Source organism: Stigmatopora nigra, chromosome 4 (genome assembly GCF_051989575.1).
Source record: "Stigmatopora nigra isolate UIUO_SnigA chromosome 4, RoL_Snig_1.1, whole genome shotgun sequence".
In the NCBI taxonomy this organism is placed as follows: domain Eukaryota; kingdom Metazoa; phylum Chordata; class Actinopteri; order Syngnathiformes; family Syngnathidae; genus Stigmatopora; species Stigmatopora nigra.
In genome coordinates, this window is record NC_135511.1 from 11,476,191 (window position 1) to 11,495,637 (window position 19,447).

The window sequence follows — 19,447 nt, forward strand, 5'->3', positions numbered from 1 at the left end:
TGTTCAGAAATTGGCAATGTTTTTCTCACAACTATCTCTGCAATTTCATCCTTTTGAGTTCCACAATGCACCGCAATTTTGTCCAATAAGCACGACTTTCCTAGAAATTTGAAGGAAAAGAAAAATAATAAACACACAAAAAAGTTTCAACATTTACACCATACTAGTTAAACTGAAACTGAATATAGCGTAACTTGAAATGGAGGTGCAATCTTAATGAATTTATTGACATATATTTTCCTCATTCTTTTGTTAAACAAAGGCCAAAACATTTATATTGTAATTTTTTTCCCTATTATATCAAATGCAAAAATAATATATTGAACCCACTTGCTATTCCCATGCATGTGACAACAAAATGACTTATTTTGTCTCCTAACTGAAGTGTTTGTTTCTTCCTGAGAAAAAGACGACGAGGAGAGGAGGAAAAAAAAAAACAATCTAGTAATTGGGGTTTGTGTCATCAGTAAATTGCAGGGTATCAAATTGTTTTTAAAGCGCTGCCAACAACAGCAGCCCTACAGTGCTAATGGTGCATCAATGAAAGACTTCCACATGATCCAGCCCTCCCACACGCAATTTAGACCCAATACACGTTACAAGCAAATTTAGGTAAGTGGTTGTCGCTAATTAATTTGTCAGCGTCGTTTTCAAGATGTCAAACCAGGACATTTTAGGACAATGTGAACCCTTTTGGGGTCCTTTGGCACATGAGGATCCAGTTGCAATAAATGGACAATTGCTTTTTTTTTTTTAAACAACAGAATGAAATATTATAGATTTTGTACGCAGCTGTCAAATGGCACCTCCGATGTAACACTGCTCTCATTGAGCATGCCCTGGAGAGTTGACCCACTTTCTGATGCAATTTGTCTCACTGACATACTCCTTCATGTCTCTTTTATCCTGCCAGTCACCATAAATTACTTCGGATGACCTTGGACGGAAGCTCTAGTCAACTTTGGTGTCTTGTCGATGTTGACTTTGCACAAATGCAATTACATTCTGCATACATCAAAAGGATCAAAAGGATGGAGTTTATATCTTTCAGGAAACGTGGTCACCACAGGGGAGCAGGTGACTATTTTGGGTCATTATTATAAACAAGTAGTATTACTATTGTACTTATTCATAGATCACTTATAGTGTAATTCTTCATTCGCCTGACTTTGGTGCGAGCAGCTTGGCTGTGTAAATTTATCGTCATTTTAATGAATTTATGAATTAAAAAACGATTCATAAAAACTGAATTAATTCAAAAGAATTATAAAAAAGAGAAATCCACACTGGTTACCAAAGTAACACTACAGTACATTTGTTGTATTTTCATGCTATCTAAATAATTGCATGCCATTGAAGGCGGTATTGTCCAATGAAAAGGGGGCAACTGACTATTAATGCTCATGTTTCAATGATAGTTTTAGACGTCTAATCCATTTTTGAACAGGAGATCCAATTAACTAAGATCTAGTCGATGACAGCCAATGACTAGAATGAGTGCCCTGTTAAAACAAAGCATAAAAATATCATAATTCGTGCATGAAAGGGTTCATGTTGCAATTTGTAACTGGCCCACACTCAAACAAAACTGGTGAAAACAGACTGAAAATGCTCTGCTCTGAAATGAGGCACAATAAACATTTCATTCAACATGGTTTTTGAGCACCAGGCCAATGGAAAACAGGTTGATAAATAGTTGTTGACATCAGGGTTCCATAACAATTTTTTCCAATCATAATTTCATGAACTTTACTTGGTGCCATCTGCCGATATTTACCAGGTTAAAACAATGTGATTGTCTACAATGTCTTAGTAAAATAGGACATTAAGATTCAGTGAGACAAAGACTAACCTTGGGTGATTTATTAAAAAATGATATTTGATAAGCTCCAGTTCCCCATGACAGCGAACCGGAAAAAGTGGTGTAGAAATTGACGGATGACAGACTCACAGCTCAAGCAATTTCTTTAGCGAGACCTTTTATGCTGCTTCCATGCTTCTAGCAAAATAATAGAAAGTATTACACAGATGAATGTGTTATTGTTGTTGTGTGTGGTCGATGTGGAATGTGTGATTTCTTTTTTTTTTCTTCCTATATAACAGAAGTAAATTACATTTTAAGGTTTGCTACACACTGTTCAGTATGTTACTGTAGCATTTCTTTGAAAGAACAAAAATAGAAAATGTGTTAGTCAACAAGAGCCCAAGTTCACTTTGGGAAAAAAAACACTGCCGCCTCAAGTACAGATCAACAGAAATCTATTTCAAATTGGATTTGGGCACTGATGGAAGCATCCTCGCGGCAAAGACAGGTGTAAATGGCTGAGAGGGACAAAGAGATGCAGAGGATTCATCATCCTTGGGGTCAAATTCAATTTCCTACATTCTTTATGAGAGCAGGCATGACATATTGCTATTTCTGTGCAAGCTCATTTAAGCTGGAAGGTAGAATCAGTTGCCTTCCAAATTTCAGAGATTTATGCCATGTACAGAACACATCAGATTTCTTGTCTGCCAGCACACTACACCTTACATCAAATCCCACTTAATCCAGGAAGCAATATGATACAGTATTTTAGGCACTTATTCACAATCAAGAGTGGCAAAATCTACCTTTCCCTTATTTTTCCTTTTCCTCATTTCCCCCACGACTCAGATTGAAAGGCATTCACACAATACAGAGGTCATTTTTTTGGAAAGCTCTTTGTTAGCCGCAGGGTTCATGCAAATGGAGTTCTGCTTGGATATCACCGCACGACTCCAAAATCTCATATTCAGCCTTCAGCTCTGCTCAGTTATGGCAGCTTTCACACTCATACTGCATCTGCAGCATCTGTATGTACTTTGAAAAGCCAATCTTAAAAGTTACACACGCACAAAAAAAGAAAAAAAAGTAGACGGATTTAAACGCATTTACTAGGGAACAATGGTCCCACTTCAATCAAATCCTAATCATCATCCTTTCATTCAGGTTGCAAAGGAAAGCTCACGTCAACTGCACTGACTCACCTTTAGCATATTACTATATTTGAGAGAAAGGCTAAGTGATGCTTAGAGTTGAAGTCTCATTAGCAGCAGGACGCACTGGGGACCCACCTCGTCTGTATGCACATCCCTGGCAGCCTTAAAGCAAGCGCCCAAGAATCCTTATTAGACAAAGGCGAGCGTGCAAGCAAGAGCACACTGTAGCATCAAAAGCACTCATCTGCATATGAATTGCCGGCAAGACATGCTCATTAGCATTCCACTGAAGTGAAAAGCACGCGTAAATAGCTGTGTTTACCCAGACTTTTCAGATAAATTTTGGAGGTAGTCAATAGAAAGGCAATTGTCTTCAATGTTTTCACATGGGCTGCTTTATTGGCTTTCACGCTGCCCTTTGCAATGCAAAAACAAACAACAGATGCTGTGTTTTACACCTTTTGCCCCTCTGTAGGTTAGTGCCACCCGGCGCACTGGGCCAATGTATCAATTGGGCCTGAAGACCGCATTATCCGATAAAGCACAGATCGAGACAGAACGTCTATAAGGAACATTGCACATGCAGTTAACAACAACAGATTCATCTTACAGATTGTCTGCACAGTCGCCACATGCTTCAAGCAAGTCAGCAACCCCCGAGGGAAGAAAAAACAAGATTATGTATTTATCACACAACTGACATTATATACAGCAAGCGGTAGGAGGAAAAAAATAGACAAACGCCTTTGAGTGAATAATGCAATATCAACTGTGATGGCTAATATGTACATAAATGCATCCCTATGTGGTGTCCTACTCATAAAAATGTACTGAAAAGGTTGATTTAATATGATTTTTCCCCTCAATTTTACTGACACCTCATAACAAATTATCAGTCCTGTGGCCCCACAAGGATGTATTTTATGGTAATGTAAAAATTGTACTAAAACGGCAGTTACCCCATATCATGCTGTCTTTTTTCCTGATGAAACCTCCATTTTTTTTTTTAGACAAGCCAATCATTTCTCTTCCCCAGTTACCATCGACATAATTTGGGAAATTGACACACCGTTAAAGCTCGAGTTATTTTATCACTGCGGTGGAACGTCCACAGTTGAATACCACCAAAGTTGGGCAATTTAAAACTCCGTCACACCTGAGACCACGTGAGATGTCGGCAGATCTCAACAACATTAATGTCAAACTAGGGACCAATGTGTGCCCAGAAAAGGAAATATCTCTTGGAAGTAGCGGTATAAAAAGCAAGCAATTTTAAAATTTGTACCTGCTTAACTGTAATGACATCAAATGTGTTGTCACTTTTTTTTTTAATCAAGGGGAGACTGATGGCTTTTATTTATGGGAAATTAAAGTTCTATTAACTCACAGTGACGGTGATAAATGCTCAATAAATTTCGATTAATAGCGGTGAATGATTATTATCATGTGAAACAAAATGTTTCATTATATAAATTCACCGAGCATCCCAGACTTGAGATTATGGTTGACCTTGAATTAAAAACAGTACAATAGAATGAATAGTTTGGTCGAATATTTGGGTTTCTGGAGATTTTTGCCATTTCTATAATATGCTAAGGTTGTAAAAGCTGGTGTCAAAAATATTCCATCACAAACACAAACCTAATCTTTATACTTTGCTAACCCTGATTGAGAGATCCTTTTTAGACTGACATGTGAAAATGACTACAGAGACCATGTAGCAACATTTCCATACTCTTCCCACGTCTTGAACACAATCATTTGAATGCTCTTGAAATAAACTTTTTAAAGTTATTTTCTCTTTTTGTTTTCTCACTGCTCAGAAACGGGAGACAGCCTATAACATCTCTTTGAAGAAGCAAAAAGACGTGCATATTTTTTGTTCAAATAAGAGATGGTGCATGATTATGTCAAAATATTAAAAATACTCAAAACATTACCCTCCAGCTGACAAAACAAGAGACAAATAAACGGTCTATGGCCACCAACGGTTCGGTTCAGCTGGATTGTCTTGTTATCACAGGAACCCGGCCTTAAAATGCACTTGGGCAATTTATCTAAGCCCTAATCAGCCTAGCAAAACTGCACACACTTTTGTATTTTGGTCTCCTCAGTCTAGACATAAATCCTTTTTCTTGGACCTATCTAAAACCAGATGGCAGAGGTACAAACTTAACCAGGGAAGCTTAGACTTCCCCCTTCCAAGTCACTTTGGACACAATGATATTCAAGACCGACCGAGGTGTCACGCGCCAGACATGCAAGCGGTTTTAATTTGCAGCACCGAAGCTCGGACTTGACGCCTCCAATTGCACGCCTTCACATATTAAAGGTGATACCGTTCTCAGGGTGCAAAAGAGAACGAGAGAGAGGGAGCATTTTCACACCATAACGGGAGTGAGTCAGTGACCCCTACAACCATATAAGTCATTCAATTGCCCATTCAGACTCCCAATCACTTTACCTCTGCCATGCATGACCATTTATTTACTGCCTCCTGGCCCACACTGTCTATGACTATTGATCTGACAGTGCTCCATGCTCTGATTTAGAAGCCATGATACGCTCCGCCGTGAGCCAAACAGGAAGGGACTATTGATTAACATGCAGCTCTGCTAAGGGCGTCACAGTCCTCTATGACAATTCAGCTAATTCACTTTCCAACCTCATGAGCATCACATTCACATTTGTCCTGACTCTGCTCTCCTTCGTGCCCCAGCTGGGTCATCTGCTCTGACAATGCAGCCAATGTAGTGAAATCATCCACCCACACGGCTACAATGCATACCAATTGATTCTCAATAGCACGTGCCAATGGTGTTTTCCTCAAACTTAAATTGAGTTACACTATTGAGTGTTTGTGTGTGTGCGTGCACGTGTGGTGGGGTTGCCCAGCATTGTTTATCTAATATGTCCAGGTCGGGGTGGATAGTGGGCCATTCAATTTTGCTGAAATTATTTCTTGGGGGTTTGGGGTGTTTGTTGTGTGTGCTATACTGCCATCAAGTGAGACTCTCGGGCAAAGACACCAATGGTATTAGAGAACTTGTAACCTTTTAATAACAGTAACCATCAACTTCAGTAAAAGAAGAGGGATGTAAAATACAGTATCAAATAATTGATTTAAATCTACTAAATTACATTGCATACAAGTGAATTTTCATCTTTATGTGACGTCAGTGTTTTCGAACACTTGACGTAATCAAAGAATGAAACAAGGCATGTCTTTGGAAAAAAATGAAACAAAAAAAGAAATCTTGTACTTAAAACCCCTTCTGTTGGTAGTTATCTTTACATAGCAGTCAATACTAACAATGTGCTAGACTGCATCTAGCCGTCATATCCATAAATCAACAATGCAAAAATATAATGTAAAAAATAATACAATACAAACCAACTGTAATTTCATAAGGCATTGCCCATTCACCCAAAAAATAACGATTCTTAAGGCAGGTACATTCCTACGGACATCTTTGTTCAATGTATCGCTGTTGATTTTGGTAAGTACCATTGTCCACCTAACTGCCAATTTCATCTAGCCCAAATTCTACACTTGAGCTCATAAGTTTTAAGAACATTGATGTGACTTTTAAAAAGATTTGAAACCGACTAGACAGCATTTTAGAACAGCACAATCATTATACAAAACACGGTGATAAAGAAAAAAATGATATGGTCCCAGTTTAGCAAATTGACCTCACTATTGCCAATATTGCACATATTCTGCATGGTTATTCCATCTTACTAGCAAAGTTCTGGATATGTTCTTGAAACATATTACACACAAACAGTACATATGAAACCATACAACAGTTTAGATGTAATTTTTGTGCCATGAAAATGGACACTTTCTTAATATGTTCAACATTAATGTAACCTTTGACTTACACAACTTATTATTTAGTGAGGGTAAATTAACTGAGATCATGTGCACATGCTCTTTAATGCGTATGTTAAGGATAACCGGTTCTGCGACATGTTGAATGAAGTGTAAAAAAAAAAATCACATTTATATTCATGTATATGTGTATATATATGTATATATGTATCTATTTTTAAATCAAATCAGTAAAAAAAACTAACCCCTATTATAAAAATACCCAAGTAAATCATCATGTAACGTCATATCAGTGCTAGAATCTATTTAAAGCTTTTGAGCATGTACATTCATCAGCTCAGTTCATGTGTTCAAATAAAATTTTACGTAATATATAACCTAATATATATATAACAGCACGTGCCATTTTATCTACATCTGAGCAAGTAGAAAATCCCCACCCCACGACCCAAAACAGATTTTAACAAGTTTGTAACTTTCCTTGTTAAATCGCGAGTTGCACTTTGCCTTTCAACTATAATAAGTCCATTCTCATACATGACATGAGAGGCAGCGATTGTTAGTCTGTTCTCAATATTCATATCTTCAGTTTTCCAAACACATTCGTCCTGTGTTCGTTACTATTTGCATTTTTTAATCGATACTTTGATAATTACTACATTTTTGCAATGATGTGAACATCCCTTTATGCAAGTATGTGGATGGAGTCTTAAAAATGTAACGTTACAAAAATGAAACACAAAAAGAAAAATTGCATTTACAAGCTCGGAATTTCTCTTTTGGCTCAGTAACACAAGTTGATCGACCAAACAAGGCTACTAACACACTGTGAGGTGTTCAAGTAGCTATAAAATATGTCAGAATGCATAGGAAGTTAAAATTTGCAATTCTGTTTTTGTCATAATAACTGTAATCAAATAGATTGTTGTATGCAGAGAACTAATGTATTTTTCATGATAAAAAAAACATTTTTATACAACAAAAACATAAAAAATTTAAAGTGTTGTGGTAAGGTGTTCGGTTGCTGTGTTTAGGTTTTGCTTTTCAGGAAGCGGATCCTCACCAGCCAGGTCTAACGTGGTAGTCATAGCTGTTTTGATCCTCTACAAGGAAGAAAGTGCAAGACTGAATATCCTACATTGAAAACGCTACATCACCCAGCCCGAATACCAATATTAAAATAGTATAATCAATGTGAGGTATAGGCTGATGAATGAAGCTAATGTGAGAAAGTAAATAATATATGAAATTACGGTAAAATTTTAGACTTTGGGCAACGGTGATGTAATCAGAATAGAACACATTTTTGAAATTATGAAGTATTCTTTGACATAAAGCTGAATAAAAAAATAGTGTAAATATTAAGGAGAAGAATTGCTCAAAAATTGTACTTAATTTTTGATGAATTTTACACATTCAACTGCATACAGTAAACTTTTACCAAGTTACTATGTTATATAAAAGTCCACACAGCCTTCATGGACACCCTGTCTAATATAAGAGCTTTAGTAAAATCAGTAATTTAGTTAGAGAATGACTTTAGCATGCCTCAAGCGAAGAAAACCCCACAATTACTGCATTTTACACAGTCATAATCCCACATATCCCCCCCCTACTCACCGAGAGAAAAGAGCCTTTGTTGTTATAGATCTCGTGAATGGCTCCAATGGGAATCCATATTAGCGAGACCAGCGAGACGCCCCAGCCCACCCATTCTGCCCACAATGGGTACCTATACGTCCCATATTGGACAGGAGTGTACTGGACGATGCTGGAAACAAGGATGCACTGCGAATGAAAAACAGCAGGTTTGTTGTGCAGCTGACCTTATCGAGCTTCTCGATTTTTAAAAGTGTTTATGTGTCCAGAGAATAGAAACAGTGATCATACATGTCGTATAGAATGTATTTTTGTTGAAAGAAAACCTCACCAACACCAGCAAAGGACAAATCAGCAACCAGCAGACACGAAAGTAGATGTTCACACTCTTTCCGAGCATCTTCTTGATCATACTTGAGAGGCGAGGAACCCCTGATGAAATATGATCAACGAATTACCGTTACTGTTTGATTTCATTAATAAAATTCCAAGTATGTGCACAGAAAAATGTTTCACTGTGATTCTTGTTTCAATAAGAACACTGACAACAAAGGTTGTGACAACTTTTCTTATCTTAAATATTATGACTAAAGTGGTCTATTTTGAAATTCTTGTACATGTAAAATTTTAATGATGTGGATTTAGGGCTACATTAATAAACACGACGTGATTTAAAAGAGGTGTTTACGGAACATGTAAAGGGGAGCTCAACTAAAATGACATGTTTGTAGTATATATGCATTATTTTAATGTTAGTAACTCATCAATAACAGACTACATTTGATGATTAGCAATAAGCTCAACCTTTGCCATTCTGCCAATGTGAAACAAAAGACTAAAAAAAGTTTTTAAAAATTTTTACTGAAGATGTACACTACAAAGAGGTGGAATCACATCACTAATGAAGATCTTACCAAAGATCCAGCAGACTGCTAGGACCTCAAAGAAGGCCAAGAACATGAGCGACACCACTGCAGTGTAATGGTCCATCAGTTGAAACACATATATACCTCCCTAAAAAATACAAATTAAAAAAAAGGAAAAATGTTCACCAGTGTTATACATTTGTTTCAAAACAGTTAAAGAGGCGGACAAATTGCTTCCTTACCTTAGTAACATGTGGAATTCCGAGAACAAAGCTAACAATGCAAACAAACAGGGTCAACAACTCTTCTCTCTTAAAAAAGTGCAGAACTTTATCTTTAAATTCATCTTTCATGAATGTCAGTGCAACCTCAACATTGGCAAACTGAAAAAGAAAGAAAATATTGTCTTAAAGTGCATTCTGGAAGGAGGCAATGTTACACAAATATTATTCTTACTTCATATTGTCAATTGTGAAGATTTATCATTAATAACAAACCATATGACCAGTGAAAAGCATACAATGACTTATTCGAATTAGAAGCTTAAAGCGGTTGAGCTATTCCGTGCAATAAATATGTGAGCTGGAATTGAAGAGTGGGTATTTCATTAGACTAATAACAACATTTGTGGGTTTTCATTTTGAGAGTAAGGCATGTTTACCTGGCTGTCCAGACCGAGGCAGAGCAGCATGAAAAAGAAGAGTGGTGCCCACAGTTGAAAAGCGGGCATAGTGGAAAGGACTTCAGGATACACAACAAATACAAGACCAGGACCTAAAAAAAAGGGGGTTTGATGCCATTTTGAAATGTGAATTTTATCTTTCTAAACATCCTTCATTGGTGACAAGTAAGGTATTATAATTATCTGTAACAGGTGCATTTTTGAGTAGTATATGTTTGTCTAATTCTTGCCAATTCCAATGTAACCACCTCAATCTGAGCAAAAGCTAATTGTCTTTTGTCTTTACATTTCTTTCTATATAAGCAACAGAACTGTTGTTGTTTGTTCACGATTGTCTACGCTAATCTAATACATTTGGATTTTAGGTGAAAAGTTCCTTGATCTATTCATGAGACAAGAAAGAAACATAACACACCCTTGGTAAATCCTGTATAAATAGTAGAGTTGGAAATGTTTCTCTTGAGGCTAATGCAATTCATGGATTGCAAAGACAAAATTGTTAAGGTCATAACTATTAAATTAATTTCTGTTTAGAAGTGATGCAGTACAATACATAGACAAATGGTCCATAGTTTGATCCCAAAAGCATCCAAACAATTAGATTTCCTAAATGTAGAAATATTTTTAGCAGCCAATTACAAAAATATATGTTTTTTTTTAATTTTCAAAAAATTAATTGTTTAGTCATAGTAGTGTTAGAAATGATAAACCAAATCTCTAAAATGAAAAAGATATTAATTAAATACAACTGATAGTGGAAAAAGGGCTACATTTCTGACAAATGGGTTTATTGTCACAACTCTATGGGTTAGCTCTGCTTTATAATATCATTCATTGGTAAATGTGCCTGAAGGTTATTCCTTATCGGATGGAAAATGCGTTTTCAAAAACGAATCATTCTTGCCTACCTTCTGTAGCGATTTTGTCGATAGGAAGATTATGTACATGTGACATGAAGCCAATAGCTGAGAAGATCACAAGGCCAGCCAGAATGCTTGTGAATGAGTTGATAAATGACACAATCAATGAATCTCTGAAAGTGTGAAGGAGTAAAAAGAAAATGTTAGATCATTCAATCAATTGTACCGCTTAAACTCACAAGTATCCCAAGTGACCGACCATGAGCAGGCTACAAAAGTAACAATTAACTCTTATTACTGTAACCCAGTATATTTCTTTGTGTAACTTGTATTTGTTTTAATTCTAATTTTAATTCATCAAAGAAATAACACATTTAGTTGGAATTCATATATCCAATTACACATAAAAATGCTTTTGTAATAAAAACAAGGACACTCTCGGGTACCCTTTCCACCCGACTGTGAAGGAAACAACAGGTCAGTTTTTATATTACCTCACAATGTTATTGTTGAAGTTGTTGTAACTTGCCATTGAAATCATTGAACCAAAAGCAATTCCCAGGGAATTGAACACTTGGGCAGCTGCATTAACCCAAACCTGCATAAATTGGGTAGTATTTGGAAAACAAATGCAGCAGATGCATCAATGGTAAACATATTCTCTTACTTAACATTGATAGAAAAAAATTAAAAAATTGTCTTAATTTTGGTTTGTTAGATTGTGTGCTAAATTAATGAGTGACTCATTAAAAAGGACAAATTTATGATAGTAAAAAATATCAAGGTATCAAAACACTATAACAAAGTTTTAAAACGTACATTTTGAAAGAGTATTATAATATTATATTGTAGCAAACATGAGCAGAATATATTACCTTGACTTTAAAAATTTTGCTCCAGACAGGGGTCACAAAGAACAGCATACCCTCTTTGGCACCAGGTAGTTGAATGTTGTTAATGAGCAGGGCAAACAAGATGAAGTATGGAAATAAAGCAGTGAAATAAACCACCTACAAGATGGAATAACTCAATCAGATAAGTATAATAAGGTTTTAGAGGTTCAGAATAGAGAATTTTCCAATTACCAATAATTACGAGAACACAATGAGGCAGATAAGACAAAGTGAACTTTGCAGGAAATATATAAAAATAAGATCTGACCTTTCCAGTGGATTTCACGCCTTTAAAAATGCAGAAATACACAATGACCCAGGCAAGGAAGAGATAGCCAAAGAGTTCCCACTGAAGGTCACCGATATCTTCAATGCCATTACTTTTCTTCAGAAGCCTGTGACTGGTCACAATAAGAAAGATAATGAAACTCATGAATGTACAGGAATAATCGGAATTCATCGTTAAACCCTGAATAAACCACAACACCCCAGAGTCCTGATTAGTGCTTGTTGAGGTTTGGAGGTTAGACAACAAACCCGGGGCCAAGTCATTATTACATGTTACATAATATCTTTGGGAGTTTTGTGTGATTTGCTGAGTTTTATATACGAAATTTCTCGTAAAATGAGATTGGCACGTCCAGTGCCTCAGAGAAGTACAGTAAACTCTTTCCAGATTTTGTTAGGTTGCAGCTGTATTCCATTTTGCTCAAAATACTACACCAAGTATTTCTAAAGGCAAATTTGCAAAGAGAAGAACTGTGCGGCTTCTTATTTGAAAATTAAAGTAACGTAAATGGCAGATGTCATGTTGGGTGTAAAACTTGCATCACCTTGGTTCTAAAATGATTCTGCCGTGACTTTTTAAGACTGGGCTCATTATCCAGAATGTCAGGTCTTGTGTAGGAAGACACCTTGTTTCACCCATCACCAAGCTCATTAAATTGCTCTCAGCAAAAAGAAGCGGAATTTCATTGAACATAATTAGAAAGAATGAGTGATGAAAGTGCATTTCCATTCCACAGATATTGTACGCCTAATTGAAGTTGAGCTATGCCATGGAAATAATGGCAATGACAAAAAGTGAAGCACTGTAAGTAACAAAAATAAATGAAAATGCAATGAATGTGTCTTACTCAAAGTACTGTTGGCTGGCTGACTGCAGGTGTGTAGTGTTGCTTTGGAATCCGCTAGAACAGTTTTTAAACATATTCCAGCTATTGTCGCAAGTCTTCCATGGCGGCGTGGCTCCGAAGGAGTTGAACAAATAGAAAAGGGCCCAGCTCATAAGCACATTGTAGTAAGTGCAGAAGACATAGGAGATAACCACAGTGGCAAGGCCGACACCTGTGGTAAAAGATTGCTGTTCAGACAACATTGTGAAAAGTCGTACGATAACATTTGCCAAATAATGTCCTTTAAAGATAAATTGACCTGTTTCAGTATGTAATGTACAGTAAATATCAAAACATCTATACACCCCTGTTCAAATGCCCTTTTTTATGACACTAATCATTTGTTCAGTCATCTTGCATTCTGATTATCTTCACCCCTTTCTCATACAAAAAATCCCAAACCAAATAAATAAAAATAATAAAGAACATCTGGCATTATGACTTGTAACCTAGACAACATAAGAAACAAAAAAGGTGGAAATTATTTGAGGGAGCATTTGAAGGTTAACAACTACTTAAGGGTATAAGTGGAGTTACATTTTTCTTTACTTGCAACGTGGCTGGGGTTGTTACTTAGGATTGCTCAACGACATTCAAACTTGGAAAAATGTAAGTCAGCACATGCCTGCTAACATTTCAAATAGCCCTGTGACACCAGAAAATGTATAGAATGGAGAGCTGACTTTTGAGGGATTTAAAAATGAAAAATGACAAGTGTGCGCTGACTCCAGTAGGTAAGTGCCAGCACAAGTCACAACACGATGCCATGCAAATTTGCTTACGTGCTTATCTAAATTAAAAAACTCCCTTACATTTCTTTTCCAAAGTGCCAGTGGGCTAAAAGTCAAACCATTTTCTCAGTTGTACTTTAGGACAGAGTTGTATTAAATCTTACTTATCCTTTGATATGAAAACAGGACACTAGGAAAGAATACCCAACCCATTTATTGCACCACACTAAATTAATAAATGATTGGCCTTTTTTTATTGTACAGTATAAAGAAAGTACTGTGTTTTCAGAAACAATGAATGCAAAATGAATTTGTATTTTAATGCAGTGCAGTAATCCCTCGAATATTGCGGTTAATGTAGACCACACATGGCCGCGACAATCGAAAAACTGCAAAGTAGGGTCACCCCACATGTGTATATAAAAAAATATTTTTTTTCAAATTTCAGTGCTGAGTCCTAGTAGCAGGAGTGGCTTCTGGTTACAAGTTTCAGCATGGATTTTCACATTTTTATGAACTGTAAAAAAATTAAAAAAAAGTTTCTTTAGTGTTGAGTCCTAGTCGCAAGCAGAAGACGGGGGAGTGGCTTCTGCATGCGAGTTTCAGTGTGGATTTTCAAGTTTTTATGAACTTAAACACCTAACCCCCCCCCCCCACCCCCCAAAAATCTGCAATGTAGTGGCACCACGAAAAATGAAACTGCGATTTTCGAGGGATTACAGTATAACACAGACTAGATTTTTCTATATGATGTGATTAGTTTAAAGGTTTACCACACCAGGAGTGCAATAAACAGCATTGGACTTTTTGATGGTCTATTCGCAATCTGCTAATCTAAAACCAGGCTGCATTTCCGTAATATCCAGTAGCAATTTGCATGACTTGGGTCAAACGTTTTGGTAAATATCGCAAGGATGGACAAAAAAAATAAAAACATATTCACAAAAATTGGCCATTTGAAAAAGGGTGTATGATTCATTTTAACCTGTAGTATATGAAGAAGAACACTCAAGATAACCTTTCTTAAACCAGCAATGTTTCTGGTGTAAAAAAAGGTAAGGTTATTTTGCCCTGTGTGAATAGAAATCATAAAACACTGAAAATATATATTAATGTCACTGTCACATCATTTCATGAGTGCCCCCTAAAAGTATATGTTAACATTATTCTCTGTCTTCCTTAATTTCCAATAGGCAAACACCTTGGAGTCCCCGATCAGACCAAATCAGTCAAGAAAAAAAAAGGACATGCAAAATTAATTGGAACAGTTGTTCTTGCTTCACTTCCCCTTTTCTGCCACATTATTACCCAAGCAAGAGCCACATAACTCGAGTGACAAATAGGGGAAAAGCTGTGCCATGTTCAGCCATAATCCAAACCTTAGCGTGATTATTAAGTGATGCACCGAAATGAAAATTGGAAGCAGTACCTGAAAAGATCAAAAGTTAACCATAGAAATGACTGGAAAAGGGGTATGGGGGTATCAGCATGGAAAATTGCACAGATTTTCAGGTGCAAATCATTCAAAAGAGTGTAGAGTAAAAACTACCTGTTCTCTGGCCCCTGTTTAGCACAAGGCTTTAAGGTGGAACAAAGGAGTGATAAAACGAGTCAAGGGCCCATGTTTTGATCGGGTAGATAATCTCTGTTTTCAAAAAAAAAAACTATGGAGGAAAAGCCAGTTAGAACAATATAGGTAACATTTTAATGCATAGGGATTTTGCAAGTTGTTGATGGCTGAGCGCTTGAATCCTTTTATGACAGCAATGCCATCATAAACTTGGGAGAACTACACAACTGAAACATTTACATCCCGTAGTTTCTGTCATGCCACCTAATTAGCTCAAACTGGGATCTATACGTTTACTGAAATTTGTTTTAACCAAGCAAGTTCTCATCCATCAACATGAAAGAACATTAGATTACATATTGAACAGTGCAACAAAATCATATGTCATTACATAGAACATAATCATAAAGAACAAACATAGTGATTGGAAAAATAATAATAACAAACATTTAAAAGAGAGCAGACATTAAATGAAACAAATCATGGAGTGATTTTGAAGTGGCAATGAATTCCTGCATAAATCTTGTTTCCAAAGAACAGTGAGTCAACAAGAGGATGTTTATAATGACACAAATCCAATTAGCAAATGGAAACTGTAGTTTGATCTCTTCTTGCACAGTGAACGAGTAAGTCAATATTTTTATGAAATAAAACTTCTCCAAACTGACATAGCAGATGTATCATTTGGGGATAGTTTTAGATTACCTGCATGGATTATTTATCAAATGTAACCAGATCTTTAGCATCTTTAGTAAGTGATCAGTCAAAAACACAAACTCTGAATTGCCCCTAAGTATGAGTGTGAGGGGTTGTGTGTCACCTTGTGCCCTGTAATTGGTTGGCCCCCGCTTCAGGGTGTCCCCAGCCTGGTGCCCATAGTTAGCTGGGATAGGTTCCAACACCCCCTGCGGTCCTTGAGGATAATTGGTTCAGAAAATGAATGACTCTCACGTGCTCTCATTAACTTAACTGAGCGAATGATTCATGTCAAATTACCCAAGAATGTGCAGTTCTCCTTTAGTTTTATTTATAATTTATCATTTTTACATAAAATAGTTCCCAGAATGTGTCCATGGCATTATTTTGGCAAAAATACCCCAGAATTGGGAATTGAGAAATATTTTACATCTTAATTCAGAAGACAGTGAATTTTGCTTTTATAGCGGAGAGTTTTGGCTGATGTGGTGAGCTCCACAACTGCTGGTTGAGCACAGCTTTTTTTTATGATTTTGGCTTACAGCATACTTCTACATGTAGAAGCAGAACGAGTGAGGCCAAGAGTTATGTTCGTGTAAGTGAACTTGCTGAATATTCCACATGTATTGATGGAGGACATGTTCTCAGAGAGTGGCTAGTGAATTTGCGGTAATCGAGGAATTACTGTATTGTGGTCTTGGTCCTTCCTAAAATGGAAAAAATGACTGACTCGTATAGTGGTATGGGTGGCCCACAAAACATGTGGTGACATGAAGTGGAGTTTTAAACCTGCCTAAAATAAAATCCTCAAAAGTTAGACCAAAACAGCTTCTCCCTATAATTCAAAAGATGCAGAACTCACTTGTTGCTTGCAACCTTAGTTCTCACATTTCATGTATTTATGAAAAAAACATCAAAATAACCCTACAGCATCATCAATGATTAAACCACATTCAAATCCGTGAAATTAGTATAATATATATATTTTATTTTAGAAAATAGAGCATTGGCCATTGCTGTCACCTCCAAATAAGGTTTTCAAACTGTGCGGTGACAGAAAGGAATTGAAGTCACCCAGAAGGGAGGTAAATATTTAAGCTGAAAAAAAATGTTCATGACATGAGATGGCTGAAAATCAAAAGAAAATAAAAAGGTGGGGACAGTCGACTGAAAGTTTATCAAATAAATGACTTACCTTTAAACAGCGGGCAGACTTTGGCCAGAGCGTGCACTGGGCCTAGGTGAGTGAACTGTCCAATGGCAAACTCCATAAGCAGCAATGGGATGCCGCACAAGATTACCATAGTGAGATAGGGAACCAAAAAAGCTCCTGAGGCAAAAAGGGAGGGGAGGGGGGTTATAATAATCAAATGACAGCAGATATAGCAGTCAGGACTTAGTCCTAAGGACAGGATATTTTTAATATAACTTTTTAATAAGGGATCATTGCATATCATATGAAAAAATAGATATCAAATCCACTAAAATGTTTTTACAATACCAAAACTTTTCAAAATAAAATCAATATGGATTATAGTTCAAGTAATTGCAAAAAATAAAAATAAACATCCTAATTCAGGTTCAAGCAGGAGTTTTTGGCAAAATAACTGAATAATAAAAACCAAATGTAAATAGTTGTAGTAAATTCCTCTCATTAGTAGTTTGATGGTACTACATCATTTTCAAAAAGTATTTTTTCCTTTGCAAATAAATTCCAATTTCCCGACTTGAATCTGAGACTATCAAACAACTGCACATTTAAAAAAAAGAGTTAACATAAAATATAGATAGTTTTAAAATGGTAAGTTATTAAGATTTCAAAAAATATACATTTATACAAAATATTATTTTGCAATTTTTGTATTTCATAAAATTATCTTAAAGTTAGGTAGAAAACGTATAAGCATTTTGTAAGATGGCAAAGCATGCACAATGTAGTGGATGATATAATTCCGATGTGATATAACCAATAATTTACTGTACCTCCACCGCTATCATAGCACAGGTAGGGGAACCTCCAAACATTGCCAAGCCCCACCGCATAGCCCACGGTGGACAGAATGAACTCCAGCTGCCCGCTCCATTTGGGTCTCGCCACGGTCGGGGTCACTTGGACATCAGGGGTTATCAAACCTTTCGTTTTCTCGTCCTCACTCATAGTCGAATCACCGGTTACTATAGCAGAGCAATAATGAGCCGATGAGACGGAGTCATTGTTTGGTGAACAACGATGGCATCCGTTGACAAAGAGAGGCTGATCCGGTTGAGAGACCAAAGTATGACTGCTTGCTTTAAGGGGATGTGGTTGTTAAGCGACAGGGAAACAGTGAACTAACACATTTTCCACCGGCCTCTTACATCACAAGCCAATGAGTCACAGTTACGCTTCATTTCGAAATAAAACATTAAAGACCAGGGCTGCCATGGTGAAATGGGCAGCCCATAACAGCGGGTGCTTTTGCTCTGAAAACACAAACTGCACCGGAAACTGGCATTGCCTTGTTTTGCTAACTTGTCTTCAGACATCACCACGTGAAACAGAGCCAGGAAACTAAATACTGACTGAACCATTGACATAAATCTTACAAAACTGTTATTGCATCGACGCCATATTAGAAGTGGTAAATGCAAATCAACCCTTGGCAATTTCATTCTTTTATAACTCTTACTCAATTTTGCTGTGTTCAAGGTCAGAGTTTCAAGGCCAACTCAAGATTCATTGAAACATCTCAGGATGTTTGTGTATTATTATTTTTGAATCATCCTTAGTCCACATGCCGATTTGTGCTCTTCCCATCATTTTCATATTTTCTCACACATCCAAGGAGCATCCAACCACCACATAAGTATCCCCAGGGTCGGTTAAAAACATAAACAAACAGCAATGGGGCAATGTACTTTTATTGTGGATAGAGAAGTACACAAAGCAATGGAAAGTCACATAAGTCACATGGTAGCCATTGAGGATGTCGCATAAGTCATATGGTACCCTTTTAGGAGGATGGACGCTTCTGGCATTTTTACTTCTTTAGTTAGGATGCCACTGCCTGTATGAAAAACAAAGGAACATATGACACCTGCTGAATATGTCGCTTGATGATGTCTCATTGAATACCGTGCATATATATGCCATTGTTGTTCAATGCAAGTTTTTTTCTCATTTCATCTTTCTCATTTTCTGTATCGCATTATCCCCATTGGGATCGTGGGGGTGCTGGAGCCAATCCCAGCCTGAACCGACATACTAACCCCTCGCACCAACGGGCCGCATAAGTCCAGTCAGGTTTGTTTATATAGTGCTTTCACATGAGCTGCAGTTATTCCAAAGTGCTTTGCAAAGCACATGACATCACCAAAATCAACAATACATTCGACACAATGAATACAAAGAAACAACACTTCCTGTCCATTCCTACATATAACAACAACACCGGGGCAATAATTCCCAAATTCACTGTGTGTGTTCAACCATCTAATTAAAAAATCCTCTCTAATTATTGAAAAGAGTGCAGTTATCTGTATATAATGTACAACATGTTAAGAGTGATGTTTTATAGATGTTCAAGATACCCTAAT

At 36.8% G+C, this 19,447-nt stretch overlaps 1 protein-coding gene across 4 annotated transcripts; it reads right to left on the reverse strand.

Annotated features, from left to right (window-relative positions):
- Window positions 1-5,998: 5,998 nt before the first annotated feature.
- Window positions 5,999-18,203, reverse strand: LOC144195633 (sodium- and chloride-dependent GABA transporter 1-like). Of its 4 annotated transcripts, none has more exons than XM_077715402.1 (13): window positions 17,855-18,203; window positions 17,067-17,201; window positions 12,836-13,046; window positions 11,968-12,100; window positions 11,682-11,816; window positions 11,301-11,404; window positions 10,855-10,979; window positions 9,926-10,038; window positions 9,507-9,647; window positions 9,313-9,412; window positions 8,730-8,830; window positions 8,420-8,587; window positions 5,999-7,902 (listed from the first exon to the last, which is right to left on the reverse strand). In XM_077715402.1, the coding sequence occupies exons 1-13, from the start codon at window positions 18,027-18,029 to the stop codon at window positions 7,795-7,797; spliced, it is 1,749 nt and encodes a 582-aa protein (XP_077571528.1). In that variant the 5' UTR covers window positions 18,030-18,203; the 3' UTR covers window positions 5,999-7,794. The 4 variants fall into 4 exon arrangements, with proteins under 4 accessions (XP_077571528.1, XP_077571531.1, XP_077571530.1 ...); XM_077715405.1 differs by lacking the exon at window positions 17,855-18,203 and adding an exon at window positions 15,155-15,269 and having other exon boundaries at window positions 17,067-17,203; XM_077715404.1 differs by lacking the exon at window positions 17,855-18,203 and adding an exon at window positions 15,155-16,969.
- Window positions 18,204-19,447: the final 1,244 nt, after the last annotated feature.